This window comes from Amblyomma americanum, chromosome 11 (genome assembly GCF_052857255.1).
Source record: "Amblyomma americanum isolate KBUSLIRL-KWMA chromosome 11, ASM5285725v1, whole genome shotgun sequence".
Lineage (NCBI taxonomy): Eukaryota > Metazoa > Arthropoda > Arachnida > Ixodida > Ixodidae > Amblyomma > Amblyomma americanum.
Window position 1 is genome coordinate 74,870,832 of NC_135507.1, and position 15,230 is coordinate 74,886,061.

The 15,230-nt window shown below is 46.8% G+C and overlaps 1 protein-coding gene across 1 annotated transcript; it reads left to right on the forward strand.

The window, feature by feature from the left end:
• The first annotated feature begins 11,351 nt into the window (after positions 1–11,351).
• On the forward strand, positions 11,352–13,521 carry LOC144110414 (uncharacterized). The gene is made up of 2 exons (XM_077643292.1): positions 11,352–11,500; positions 12,297–13,521. The coding sequence occupies exons 1-2, from the start codon at positions 11,396–11,398 to the stop codon at positions 13,167–13,169; spliced, it is 978 nt and encodes a 325-aa protein (XP_077499418.1). The 5' UTR covers positions 11,352–11,395; the 3' UTR covers positions 13,170–13,521.
• Positions 13,522–15,230: the final 1,709 nt, after the last annotated feature.

The window sequence follows — 15,230 nt, forward strand, 5'->3', positions numbered from 1 at the left end:
ATGCCGTTTACGCCATGAACTCGACCTTTCCCCCAGGCGGCCTACATATGCACTCATCTCCTGCTCGTTAAAAGCTGATAAGTTGAGTTGAAAGTTGGCGCTTGTCCGGTCTCGTCCTCATTTGTCTTGTTAGCAAGCTGAATTGATGAATCGGTGAGACGATGAATTTCGAACTTTCGTAAGTCTATTGTTTGATATCACCTGCGCTGCGAAGATTTCGCTTGACTGTTTTGCCCAATCGCGTGCCCAGCTATTCGCGAGTAAAGTCAACTTCAGGGGACGCTGCCAAGTCTGGCAACATGCCACGAGTGGAGGTCCGCGCATAGCTCGTCGCTTACGAATGTATGGGCGTTCCTTGCTTTTGCCGAAATTCGCGCTGTTTTGTTGGGGCTAATCGCGTCTTTGACGTTGAGCACTTTGGACATTCTCGAAGGGCACCGAAAACTATCAGATCGAATTTGTGGTGAAGGAGTGGCTGTCGATGATCGGAAAATCACGCTAGCACACGAAAGTCTTCACGGACCTTGCGTGGAGAAAGCGTACTGTTCCTGTTTCGCCGGTCTCTGTGTTGGCACTCGACATTTCCCCCAGACTGCCTACATATGCACTCAACTCCTGCTGGTCAAAAGCTTAAAGGACCTTGGCGACTTTGCCATTATTTAGCAGGAAATCAGCGGCAGGCGCGCACGCCGGAGGTGACCCCGGCCGTCACGTTTTTTTATGTGTCGCGTTTGTTTCCGCGAAAATATTGATAGCAATCAGCAATGAACACCTCCAGTCGACGTCAATTTATGTTCTCAGTTTAGAACATGCAGCTATCTTTGGCGAGAATGGGCAGCAGAATAATTTGGGATGTGAATTGTGTGCGATGTGATCGCTCTAAGATAAATATGCTTTTGAAGAGAGTCGGCCTTATGCATGGATAGAGCATGGATAATGCGCATGCGCCCACTGCTTTCGTTCTAAATAAATGTAAGGAGAGTGCGCTTCAATGACCTTAGTTGCAGTCAGCGACTGTCCTGTCGTGTGTGCTGGTCTGAAAAAAAAACTACGCTTAATGCAAAAATCGATCACCAGCTATCCCCGCAACGTATTTTAACGCATTGGTGATAAGGATCGCATTCACCGGAGAACCCGGAGGTGTGTCAAAAAAATTGGGATTCGTCGAGAAGGTTAGACGTCAATGTGGAGCTGCGGAATTGAATGGTGATTAAAAATAACATGAACTGTGATTAAAAGGTCACAAAATGACTCAATCGTGATTAGGGCATGCAAATACAGGGAATGCTCAAATTGGTGAAAAACTGGAGTCGTCTGCGCGCAGAATGTTCATTGAGGCGAGCGGGATAGCCCATTTTGAGAAGCTGCGCCATCTGGCGAACTGCGAGACAGCCAAATCCCTGCTCGCAACTGTGGCAGGTCTTGCAGTGCCCCAAATGGCGTAGTCTGTCAAATCTGCTACTGAAACTTCTCCGCGCACTCGACTGCAGGTTTTCGGTGTTGAAATTAGTTATTGAAAAATGCAGACTATCGTAAGCTACCTTATGGTCTGTGCTTGTGCCCAAAGAGGAAAGTAGCTTGCGCAGGAGAATTTTTACAACTTAGAAGATAAATAAGGAACACCATGTATATAAAGAAAAGTGCGTTAAAAAGACAATTGGGCAATAAGTCGGGAATCTAAGCTTGACCCTTGAATTGTATAAAATAGAGGCACATCCGTACTGTTCGGTTAAAGCGGGGCTTTGTATGTGTGTCGTGTGGTCTTTCACATAATCTGGAAACAATGTCCCTGTCCGCGTGAGCAAGAGGAGCCGCTCACGGGGCCGACTAACGCTATCGCGTCATACCTTTATTGGCGGATGTCAAATGTCTCCCAGATTTTTAGTGCTGTACTTCTCCTGATAGAACGACGTCATCAGGAAGACGAACTTAGCACTTAAGTCCGCATAACACCTTTTTGAACTTACAAGCCTTCGAGAATCTCTTTCTTAACGTCATCTTGAGGCAACAATAGGATACTCGTATAGCGCCGAGCCCCTGATCTGCTACGCCTAAGCGAAATTCAAAGTGTACTTTGCGGAAGTCACGAAATTTTTCTTCGAGCAAATACTTTTGCTTCGCGGTGCCTCAGATGTTTTCATTGCGGATAGGGGAACAGCACTTACGGCCCAGTGTACCCAGATCAAACTCAACAGAAAAACTACTAAATACCACCCGAACATCAATGGACTTACGGATCGTCTGAAGAAAATCATAGCGGTCATGCTTTCTATTTACGTCAACGCTTAACACAAGCCATCTCACCTTACGTGGTCTTCACTTACAACAACACAATCCAGAAAACAACCCGGTCGCCCCATTAAATCTCGTATATAGCATGGAGACAACGACAACGCTGATGCAATGTAGCCGGACGTATTCGACGCGATCTACCTCGACGTCACCACTTACCTGCAGCGCGTAGAAGTAGCTTGATGACTTACCTGGCTACACATTCAAGTCCAACAGCTGCACTGACGCCCGACATACAGTGTACGCCTGCACCCCACGGAATCCAAACCGGGTGTCCGGGTATGGGCCTGGACGTCCATTCGCTGCCGAAGACTGAATGAAAAAACTTTGCACTGCTTTTTCTGCCCGCACAAGATCCTTCCACGACTAGGTGAAGTTATAACTGATGGAAGTTATTCCTGATGGAGAGACAGCATTCCAAGTACGCCGCGCACAGCCAGAAATGGGGTACATGCGTATAACCCTATATTATTAGCGCGTAAGCACTAATCTTAAGGGTGCCAACCACGAGCAAAATCGCCTCTTGCGTGTCTGTCCGCAGCTGGCCTCACGCGAGCGCTCCGTCCCGCGGCACTGCCTGCTTATCGTCTTCTGCGTAGCGCAAATACGTGCTTTCTCATTGATTAGAATGTCGTTAAACATTCTGTGTAGTTTTTGCATTTGTATTCTGTTTATTTCTGTTCAGGGGATTCGCGACCACAAGAGCATGTCGGTGACTTGTGCACTTTGCTTTCTAGATACTCGTATCCTGCCGCGTGGATACCAAGACTGGGCGCCGCGCAAGCTTCTCGCCATTATCCCGTCATCCCATCGTATCATCGAACGCCTTACCTGTCTACTGGTGTCTCCGTTGCGTGACACCCGTGAGACCCGTCCTGTGACGTCATAAACCGAGACAGCACCTCCTGGAGCAGACTCATCACCATGGACGCCTGTAAAGCCACCCTCCGGCTTCGCATTTCTGAGATTCGCGGCCACAAGAGCATATCGGTGACTTGTGCACTTTGATTTCTAGTTAGGCCTTTTTACTTATTGCTCAATTTTTTCGCATATACCTGAGGCCGCTGATCCCATTTGCTGTGTTTCAATTGGTGTGGGTTTGTGCACATATCGCCCTCGCATCGGCTCATTTTCTTCCTGTCGCGTACATGTGTGTGAACAAGACTGTCGATTTAGACCAGGGGCGGGAGTAGTCCGTGAACTTTGCCCGAGACGCATTTCATTCTGCATGCCTGACTCTACTTTTGCTTTGTGCGTGCGATGTCAAAACAAACCCCGGAAATAAAGTTGATGGTGTGCTCGCACTGTTAAAAGAATGCCATGCTAAAACGTCAGAAACGCTAGAAGAAATCAAACAGGACATATAAACAACATCCAGGACCGTGTTGCTGTAATAGAGAAAAGTATGTGCGCTGTACTTGATATGAAGAAAAACTTCGAAACAGTGCCTTCGTTTGTAGAAGACGTCAAGACAAATATACGCAAAACAAACGATGAACTTACATGAACAACAGAATGAGAAGGAACAACTTGATTATCAACGGGCTCGCTGAAGAACACGAAGGTTATGCAGAAACAGAAAAAAATTGTTAAGGACTTCTTTAGCGAGCATCTTAAGATACATCGAAAGTGTCCATCGCCTTGGCCAGCCACGTTCTGATTAAGCTTGACCATTTATAGTTTAATTTCTGAACTTTAAATCTAAACACGAAGGATTTCAAAACGTTTATAAATTAAAAGAACTCACGGAACCAAAAGCTTGGCTAGACGAAAACTTTTCCCCGAAAGTTCTACATGCAAGGAAAAAGCTACGCGACTTCGCCAAAGCGAATATCAGAGAAAACGAGCTTTATTATGTAAGGTTTGACAAGTTTCACATTAAAATGGTTTGGTTTGGTTTATGGGGGTTTAACGTCCCAAAGCGACTCAGGCTATGAGGGACGCCGTAGTGAAGGGCTCCGGAGATTTCGGCCACCTGGGGTTCTTTAACGTGCACTGACATCGCACAGTACACGGGCCTCTAGAATTTCGCCTCCATCGAAATTCGACCGCCGCGGCCGGGATCGAACCCGCGTCTTTCGGGCCGGCAGCCGAGCGCCGTAACCACTCAGCCACCGCGGCGGCTACATTAAAATGGTGTTTACCGGTATGATTCGGCAACAGACAGCGTGAAAAAACTTCCTTCCAGGCACACGCCCCCGGAGAATTGACAGTCTAGCGCAAAGAAAGCCAACCTTAATAAAATCAAACCAATCTCCTTGGTCTTGGCAAACTTCCGCAGCATACACAGCAAAGTAGACGCACTTAACGCTATTGCGCATACCTGCTAAGCTGATATCATCCTGGGTACGAAAACGTGGCTAACCGGAGACGTTGCACGTCACGACATCGCGCTTCCATCATCGTCCCTTTTATTTAGGAAAGATAGGGCTGATTCTCGACGAGGAGGAGGGGTGCTCATTGCGATTAACGAAGACTTCCATGGATCTCTTACCCCTATCGACTCTCCCTTAGAAATAGTCTGGGTTTCTGCTCAACTTCGTCATGTGTTTTGCATTTTAGGCGCCTGTTATAGGCCACCAAGTAGCCAACCTGAAGTCATTGAACTGTTAACTGACGCTATCGAGCATATCCTTGTAAAGCACCCGAATTGCCTATTATATTTAGCAGATTACTTTAACTTTCCTGTGACGCTAACTGTTGACTCCAATAGTAACTGACAGGAGAACATTAACCTCCTTTATTTACTTCAATATCACCAGCTCACCCAAATTGTTCACGAGACCACTGGCGGTAAACATATCCTGGACCTTATCCTAACAAATAATAATAATAATTGGTTTTGGGGGAAAGGAAATTGCGCAGTATCTGTCTCATATATCGTTGGACACCTGAACCACGCCGTAAGGAAAGGGATGAAGGAGGGAGCGAAAGAAGAAAGTGAAAAAAGAGGTGCCATAATGGAGGGCTCCGGAATAATTTCGACCACTTGGGGATCTTAAACGTGCACTGATATCGCACAGCACACGGGCACCTTACCGTTTTTTCTCCGTAAAAACGCAGCTGCCGCGGTCGGGTTCGAACCCGGGAACTTCAGATCAGTAGTCGAGCACCCTAGCCACTAAGCCACCGCGGCGGGGACCCTAACAACCCATCCTGAGCTCTCAAACATCCACGTCTTGGAAGAATTAAGTGACCACAAAGTTCTGCACTGTTCTCTTATACTTCCACGGACCGACAAAACAAAAACCAAAAAGCTTATCTACAACTACGCACGTGCGGATGTTGAAAAAAACAGCCTGCTGCTGGAAACTTTCACAAATATTTTTCAGGCCAACTTTCATAACCGCAAGACTAATGAAAATTGGAAATTATTTCGTGACAAACTCAAAGAAATCAAAGATTCCTGCGTGCCAAACGAATGATAAGCACACGTACTAACGATCCTTGGTTTACCACAGATGTCAGTAGGGCACTAATTAGGAAAAAAAAAGACCATTTAGGAAAACGGTTCAATCAAAAGAAGCTACAGACTGGGGAAACTACAAAAGCATTTCCAAAATATCTGAAAAACAAATTTCCGAAGCCAAAAACAAATATATTATTTTACACTTCCTAGTTAGATAAAAAGTGACCGTAAGAAATTTTGGAACACTGTTAATCCTAAAAGCGCTAGTACGGTTCCTGTTCTTATGGGTGTAAACGGCAGCAGCCTACCTTTAGAACAGTGTGCAGAACAAAATAGCCACTACTCACAAGTTTTCACGGACGAATTGCCCATTTACAACCCACTGCTGCTTCCTGAGGCCGATATCCAGATTCCCTTTTCACCCATTCACATATCTGCGCTTGCCGCGGCTCGTGCAATTGAACGCCTACATCACCACACCAGGCCAGGACCCGATGGTATCAATGCGAAACTGTTAAAAAAAACAAACCTGCCAGCACACAGCTTTCCTGTTGTATCTCATTTTCCATTCCAACAGTCACTCGATACGACATGTGTGCCATAGGATTGGAGGTCCGCTTATGTAATCCTGGTATTTAAATCTGGAGACAGATCCGTTCCTAATAATTACAGGCCAATTTCGCTCACCTCGATACGTTGCAAGGTACTCGAACGCATAATATACACTAACATTATGACTCATCCTAACCAGAACAACTTGCTTCATAACAACCAGCATGGCTTCCGCAAACATTTAACGTATCAGACACAGTTAATAACGGACCTTCATCAAGCAATCGACTCTTCCCTCTACATTGACTCCCTCTTCATTGATTCCTCTAAAGCCTTTGATCGCGTGCCTCATAACCACCTGATGATAAAAACACGCAACCTGCAGCTGGATCAACATACTACGCAGTGGATTAACGCACTTCTGACAACCCGCTTTCAGTGAGTTAAGTTAGGGAGCTTCTTATCAAGACGTAAAGGTGTTGCTTCAGGAGTACCCCAGTGTTCATTGCTGGGCCCACTGCTTTTCTTAATATATATATTAATGACATCACGGCGAACGTAACATCAACATTACGATTATTTGCAGAAGACTGTGTAATTTACCGAGTAATATCGAGCCCTTTCGATATCATTGCTCTCCAGACTGATCTTGACGAGCTAACTCATTGGTGCGGCAGGTGGAAAATGGTAATTAACGCAGCTAAAGCTAAAAATCTCAAGTTTACTTCCGCTGCTAACACGAGTCCTAATGCCTACACAGTTAATAATACTATCATTGAAACTGCAGCGTCGGTAAAATACCTCGGTGTAAATTTTAACTCTAATCTGTCCTGGAGCACTCATATTGAACTGATCACTATCAAAGCCTTAAAAAAACTTGGTCTTCTTAAACGCCGACTACACCAAGCCAACCCGGACACAAAACTACACGCATTCAACATGTTAATCAGGCGTGCGATAGAATACGCGTGAGTGATCTGGAACCCTCATTACAGCTATCTTATTAACACGTTGAAATCTCTACAAAACAAGGCTGCTCGATCCGTCCTTCCCCGTTACTCTCGGTATCAAATTGTAACCGCACTGAAAACATCGCTCCATCTCCGGCCTCTGGTCATGCGCAGAAAATTCAGCCGTTTATCTTTTTTTTTCCATACCCTCTACCACAGCAAAACTTCATTTGCGAGCTTACAACTTCTCCTCGTACCGCACACATCGGCTCGTGTAGATCATATGAAGGAGACAAAACCCATTTTCGCTCGGACCCAACGATACAAATACTCACCTTTGGTCCTGGCTATTGAAAAGTGGAATAGGCTTCCTTCTAGCATTGCGGCTATCGCTGGAACGTCATCATTTCAAACAGCTCTTTGGTCCTACTTAGAAAATTCTAATGTAAATTCTAATGTAAATTTTAATGTAATTCTAATGAATATTCTAATGTAGAAGGATGTGCATTTTTTTTATCGCTGTGTGGTTCACTTTTTTTTTCGTTTGCTTCAGATTGTGCGTGTCGGCCGTATAGATCCGTGAAATGTTAGATGCCATGTTTTGTAACTTCTGAAGGTGGGGTTTTTCTTGTTTTGTTTCGTGGGATTTGCTACGTGTGCATTTTTTCAAGTACCTGTTCCCAGACATTTTCTTTCCTATTAATTTCTACATGGCTTCTTAACTTGCTTATTTCTGTCCTCAATCGTTTATATTCTGTGTTGTATATTTGTTAAGTTTTCATTGATGAATCCCCCTGTGTAATACTCGCATTGGGCCTTTAAGATATTGAAATAAATAAATAAAAATTTTTGCCGACCCTTCTTTTGCTGTACAGCATCGTACCAATCCTTTTTTGAGAGGGGTTGTTAATCACGTAAAGCTTTCTAATGCTTCTTTGCTCAGCTGTAAATTAGTGCTGCCGAGAGCAGCGATGATTATTTTCTTTGACGAACGCCGCGCGCTTGTTGCTATCTCCACCGGCGGGTTTTTCTGTTCTTTGTAAGGGGGGGGGGGGGGTACACGCCCCGCTTTGTCTCTTTAGGTTTGAGTTTCCGCAGTGTCGCGCTCCTACAGCTGCTCAACTATCAAGGGTGGAGAGCTGCGAAGAGAAGCCTCGCCGACCGCGGGAACTGGCCATGCACGGACGTTTCAGCGCGGGCTCCGTTCTCCGCTAGAGGAGGGAAGCCCCGTGGGAACTTACCTAGCAAGCACGTCCTGTCCGACCTCGAAGTACCTCCCTGCACTGAGTGGTCGAACACTGGCTTGTAACCTTGCTGGCGGGTCGGACGACCTCGATTCCTTAGCTTATTTTGCTGCTAGCCCGCGTTGCTGTTGCAGTAGCAATAAATGCATTTCTGTGTCAGCTTTGTTTTCTTACCGGAGGGGTCGGCTTGCACTCGGTAGCGCTCGCTACCTCACTGCGTACTCGACGGTGTCAATGGTCAGCCGCGCTTATGCGAGGAAAACATGTTTATCCCCTGGTTAACCACACAGTGGGCAAGCCAATACATTAGAAAGTTCGTTTCAGTGGCATATGTGAATCTGCCCATGAGTTGCTCACGGCATTATCACCACGGCGGCATGTTTGGTCCGAACCACTTGTAGTTTTTGTACAGTCCATTAGACAGCAGTGCAGTGCATGTGTAAAATGCGTAAAGTTAAACGAGAGCACTGCTATCATAGGGAGCCTGGGGGCTCCAGAAGGATTTTACCTATACTTCTACATGAACAGTCTTTATTTTTCGCCAACCAACTATTCCAGGCCAACCAAAGAAAGGAAGGTACGAAAAGACTGTCTGATTGATGTGAAGGGGTGGATAAAGAAAGACTGGCCCGTTATCTCATGTACAGAGCCATGCAAACACCTATGATCAAAGCTACGGACAATCCAGATTGCAAAAACTAAGTTGTTTCCTTTAGGCCAATCTCATGAGCATTCTGTACGGCAAAACAGCTCCAAGCACTCCTCTCAAAGCCTCAGGTAGTCGGGGCTGTTCTGAGGAGCACTCATCACCTCTTCCCAGAGCGACTTCATGGACATATTCAGGTCCTGTGGGAACGTGTAGAAAACCACTGCACCGGTCGTGTAGAGCATGGTCATGTTGTCATCGACGGACAGGTAGCTTGCCACGTCTGCAGCTTCCAGACCGGATAGCATGAACATGTCCGCCGCCATTGACGCTTTACTGGCGAAAAGCTTGAGCCCCGGCTTCTTGGCCATCACCACAGACCACGCTTTGCACAGAGAAGTCGGTAAGCCGCCAAGGCTATGACAGTGGATCACCTTCGGCCTGTGGTCCATGTGCATGACCCTGTAGTTGGGGAGGTAGAATGGATTCGGTATCACATTGTCCTGCATGAAGACCACAAGGTCGACGTTTGGACAGTTATCCAGAATCCACGGCACGAACTGGAGGTAACTGGAAGAGTTGTTGCCCACTTCCAACTCCACCAGTTCGCCTGTGCTTCTATTCCTGTGGACGACGATGTCACCGAAAGCCCTGCATTCGGAGCGAGCCTTGGGCGCCAGCTCACCCTTCTCGTCAGTGACGTTGCCCATCATGCGGAACACGGTAAGCCAGTGTATGGGCCTAGCAAAGCTGCGCTTCGCGTACGCGTTGCGCGCAAATCGACGGTTGGACCTGTTTTCCAGGACAGTGTCCACGACGAACAGCACCTTGACGAGTTCCTCTTTACCGCAGGCTTCTACCACACGCATTCCAGTGCAGTTACTGTCCTTGAAGGCCAGCTCGTCGGTCAGCCTACGCCGAAGCTGGAACGGGAGCCGCTGAATGTCGTGGTGATAGAGGTACAGCAGCGCGCCGAGGACGAGCACCATGATGACGCTCTCGCGATGAGACGGCTTGTAAATGGGCGCCAACATGGCTGCAGTAGAAGCAGCAGCAGCAGCCCCGGGAACAAGAGTTGAGGTGTTCTATCCTGGATTTACTGGCCAGCACGCATCCAACGTGCGGGCTCGAGGCTGGCCTCAGATGATGGCGAAGAAGACGAAGTGGAGCGAATTGATTACCAAAGCTGAAGCGCTGCAGCTTCTATATAGTCTAGTCGGATTTGAGAGAAATATAATTTTGGGTTATATTTAAGTACATAAATAGTGACGAACAAGCGCAGGTACGCGTGAAAGGTGGAGAGGCGCTTATAAATAACCAGGGAACTACTACCACCAGCAGAAAAATGACCACGCTGAGTTTAATTTCAAATATCTCCCAGCCATGTAAGATGCGCAACTTCCGCGCTAGGCAAGAGGCTTCCCGAGTGTAGTGGGTGGCAGCCCAGTTGAGCATACTGATTTCTCCAACGCTTATGCGCCGCGAAAGCAAGATGTTCAATCGACACTGACAAAGCTAGATGCAATTATTGTTCTCACTGAACAGTGATTATGTTGCTATTTCTGGATACGCTGACATTTGTCCGGCAGAAAAAGGCGAATTTATTCCAGAGAAAAAAATTTAAATTAAAAACCTTGCCTACAAGTGATTCAAATTTGCGACGCGTTTACCGAAAGGGACTGGTTGCCACCGTTTTGAAGAGAATGGCACTATAACATAGACTCTAGGATCCGTGCAGGAAAATCGTGTCGACACATATATTTTAGTTGAGAAATTGGCCGGTGAAGGCAACGCTCGTTTTCTTTTTTTTTGTCCTTTAGAGGTTATAAAAACTCATTTTCGGTTACAGTAGGTTCTAATCGGTTAAAAGGTGATATCTTATCAACTTATATTATCAACTTATCAGTTTTGCGTTTGTCCTCAGTATCCAAAACTTTCAAGCAGAATTAACACAGCTCAGCTAAAGAGGATGAAGAAAAAAGTGCTAAAGCTTTCTTAGTCTCCATAGCGTGCCATGTCAAGAATAGCAAAATCTTTGCAGACCGTGTAGCGGAAGTAGCCGCCTCAACGTGACTGTCTCCTGAAAAAATAAACAAAAATGCCTTTTACTTGATATACTGAAATAGGAATGCGTAAATTCTCTACTTCCTAGAATTTCGTTTAAATGTGCCCGTGCAGCATTGCTATTAGCTTGGATATTCTGGAGGTAGGAAATGGCGGGGTATGGCCAGGAAGGGGAAGTCTGAAACAAAGGAAGAAGAAAAACCGGCCGTCATACTGCTGCTGCAAGAATACAAGTGTCATGCAGTATGTCCCACCGTGCGCGCTTTCCAGGAAGCAGCCAGACGACGACCCCGCTACTCATCGTGTCTCAGGCAAAGAAGCAGCAGCTCCACTGCATGTGCAGGTAATATAAGATGTTAACATGATGTTGTGGTGAGAATAGATTGAGGAGCTGACAAACGCCGTGGCACCTCATTAATTAGGTTTGAGAATTACTCGGGAGTCAAGTAGTTGAAAAATTTTCAGTCACAAGCACTGCGGCCACGAGTGTGCTGACCGATCATCCGGTGCTATGATGAAAGCAAATATTGTCGCTCTGCCGAACCCGCCGCGGTGGCTCAGTGGTCAGGGCGCTCGACTACAGATCCGGAGTTCCCGGGCTCGAACCCGAACTCGGCGGCTGCGTTTTTATGGAGGAAAAACGCTAAGGCGCCCGTGTGCTGTGCGATGTCAGTGCACGTTAAAGGTCCCCAGGTGGTCGAAATTATTCCGGAGCACTCCACTACGGCACCTCTTTCTTCCTTTCTTCTTTCACTCCCTCCTTTATCCCTTTCCTTACAGCGCAGTTCAGGTGTACGCCAATATATGAGACAGATACTGCGCCACTTCCTTTCCCCAAAAACGAATTATGATTATATTATTATTGTGCCGAAGGCAATGCCTGCTTTAGATCAAGTCGACAGGTTCTGTTGGCGTATTTCCAAGACACAGGACAGGGATTTGTACATGTCGATTACCGCTTTTATGCAACTTTGTGGCTGAGTAATTCCTGAGTGAGTACCAATTCGCTTAGGGCAAATGCCACTCTTTCTGCTTTGTAGCGCTAATAATTCGCAGCTGGTGTTTTTTTTAAGTAAAACATAAACATGCTACTACTCGAGACATACTCATTGAGTTTTTACGTGCGCGTTTCCCCGCAGATACCGCCGACCCGGCAACCATACGGCGAACAAGTCCGCGGAGGATCGCCGCTTCTGGTCATGTCGCCGAGCCGTGCCGCAGGCGCCGTCCTACTCCGTAGGGATTTCGGCAAACTGCAAGGACCTAAAAGCCTTGAAGACGTACGGACGAACCAGAACCTCTGCTTTCTCGTCGTCCTTGCCTTGATGTTCGCAGCGGTCGGCTGGGCCTTGGCCTCATTCTTTAGTGGAGGCCACGGGAGCAGTGGTAATACCGAAAGCAAAAAGCCCATCTTAAGCCTCAGCAGGCAACAGTTAGCTCTGCATCATCGCAAGGATTCCTTTTCTGGTCCGCAGCTAAGTAAAGACCGCAAACGCACCAGTCAAACTGCTGAAAGAAGTGTGCGCGCTGAGCATAAACGGCCGAATTTGAAAAGAATGACATCCGCACGAGGGCGGCACTTCAAGGGCCGGAGTCATCGCAGAACCCAGACCTGTGAAAGCTGCGGCAGTAAAGCAAGTTTAAGAAGGTTGGTGATGGCAGAAGAGCGTACTGTCATCACTGACCATCAAAGCATTGACCGAAGCAAGTCGCTGCATTCTTCCAAAGGACCCCCAGCTCCGACGACGCTAACGGTAGTCACTCAACCTCGGGACGAAGGCGGTACCGAAGCACTAGACAATGACAATGTGTCTGAAATTGCTGGAAAGGGATCGACCGCAGGATTTGAAAACTCAAGGAGAACGGATACCCATGCAACTAGCGTCGAAGTCGGGAACATGACACACCAAAGCTTCGTACGTTATACAATGAACAGGAAAGCTGAGGGTGCAGCCGAAGAGACAGTTGCCGGCTTCGGTGAAGATCATCTGGACGTCGCGACAGAAGGGTAATTCGTGCTTGGTTCTCAAGGCACGACACCTATATACTGCTGATCAGGGACAAGCAGCAAAGAGCCCGTTTTAAAGTCTTTAACGGGTGTCGACGATAGCGCAGAACCTAATAAACGCACAGTATGAGACGTTTACGTTTAAGCAAAGCACTCGGCGGACGAACGAAATTCTGTAGATAATGGCTAAAAGAATTCATCACCGAAGCGCTATGGACAGTTGATACTGTGGAAAATGTTTCAGTATTACTGCCACCATCACGGACTTCACATCACAAGGCCTCAACAATAGTCATCTATTATTGAAGACATGAGGCGCCTTGTCTTAATAACTGGCCTTAATAAAGAGGCTTCAGCGGGTGTGCTTCAAGCACACTACATGCTCAAAATATTTTTTTTTTCCAACGCACTTTTCTGTATGTTGATCTCACATCTTCAGTGCAAATAAGTATTTCCCTTATAATCCTCCGAAGATGAAGCGGTGACTTTTAATGCATCCAGCCAGTATACCATAGCGTTCTTGACCTGTACGATTATCTTTCGCATCAGTCATATCAAGAAAGGAAAAGAAGGCTAGTGCGGAGCTTTAACGTTGGAACTGGAAGCGTAGTAACTTAATAGGATTGTTGCACACCTAAGCATGCCCGAAGCAATCGTAAAGTAGCGCAGTGTATCACAATAGATTTCCGTTCACCTAAAGAAAGAGAGATACATATTGAACTAGTCTCTAAAAACTAGGGATGTAGGAGAAAAATGCATTCCGCTAAAACTTCTACCTTTGTGTCTATAGCAGCTCGTTAGCGAAAGTATAGGTTGTCAATTCTATCGAGTTACTGTTGTAACTACTAAACATAGCGAAAATGTGCATGACCGTGCCCCCCAGTGCCACGTGACACAACTGCCCCACTACTGCCATTAGTGAGGTTATAATAAAAATGTCACGAAAACAAGCTAAATTTAATGTCAGTATACGACCCTTTACTTCAACGTACCCGACATAAAAGCGGCCTTTCACTTGATATTATCAGGAAACAGACGAAGCCGGCAGTGGCGCAAGACGGACACCTCGCGCTGGGCCAGCAGCCATTAAAAATCATCTCAGCCATTTGTCATCACGCGTCATTCTTCGGCTGACCGTCACGTAACAATATTGACGTGGTGCTGCTGCTGCAAAGGTTCACTCATTTTAGGTCAGGCTTAGGAAGTGAACTCAGTATTACTGAGTTTTGGAACCCAGGATCAAATCCTGGCTGCAGCAGAAGCTTTTCGACGGAGGATAAACGCTAAAGACGACCATTCTCTGTGCGATGCTTGAGCTGACAAACACCCCGTTGGTTGGAGATAATCTGGAGCCCACCACATTGGTGCAACTGTCTATCCCCTTGTTTCATTCCCTCCTCCATACTATTCCTCCCGACGGGGTATAAGTATCCATCAAGAAATTCGAGGAGCGTTATTGTTTCTTTTTATCAACCACTCTCCACCCTTTTCAATATCGCTGTGAAGTTACCAGAACAGCTCAACGCAGTCCCTGGTGGGCGTCATGGTCTGTACGCGGATGACATCATTTGGTGGGCCACAAGAGGCTCTGAATTTAAAGATGCAATATGCCCTACAGCCAGTGACCGATGCTGTACAGAGATATGCGCGTGCAAGCGGCTCACGGTGCTCCACGGAGAAGTAAGAACTTGTAGTTCTCAAAAGCAAACATAGAGGCAAGACCCCAGAACCCCCGCATTCGATTTACGCTAGAGGGCGATGAAGTCCCAATCGTAACTCGCGTACGAGTAATACGTCTGCAGATCCAACAAGTCGGAGGATGTGCACGAAGCGTACAAAGGCTCAATAACGCAGTCGCGCAAATTCTTCCTATGGTCAGTCGCTTCACGACACGGCAGCATGGCATGAAGGAGCGGGACACGATCCGCTTGGTTAAAGCCCTGGTAATCAGCCGGATTCTCTACACCGCACCATTCGTCCCGCTGAACTCCAGAGACATGTATCAAGTCGAGGTAATCATCATCATCATCCTCAGCCTGACTAGGCCCAATGCAGGGCGAAGGCC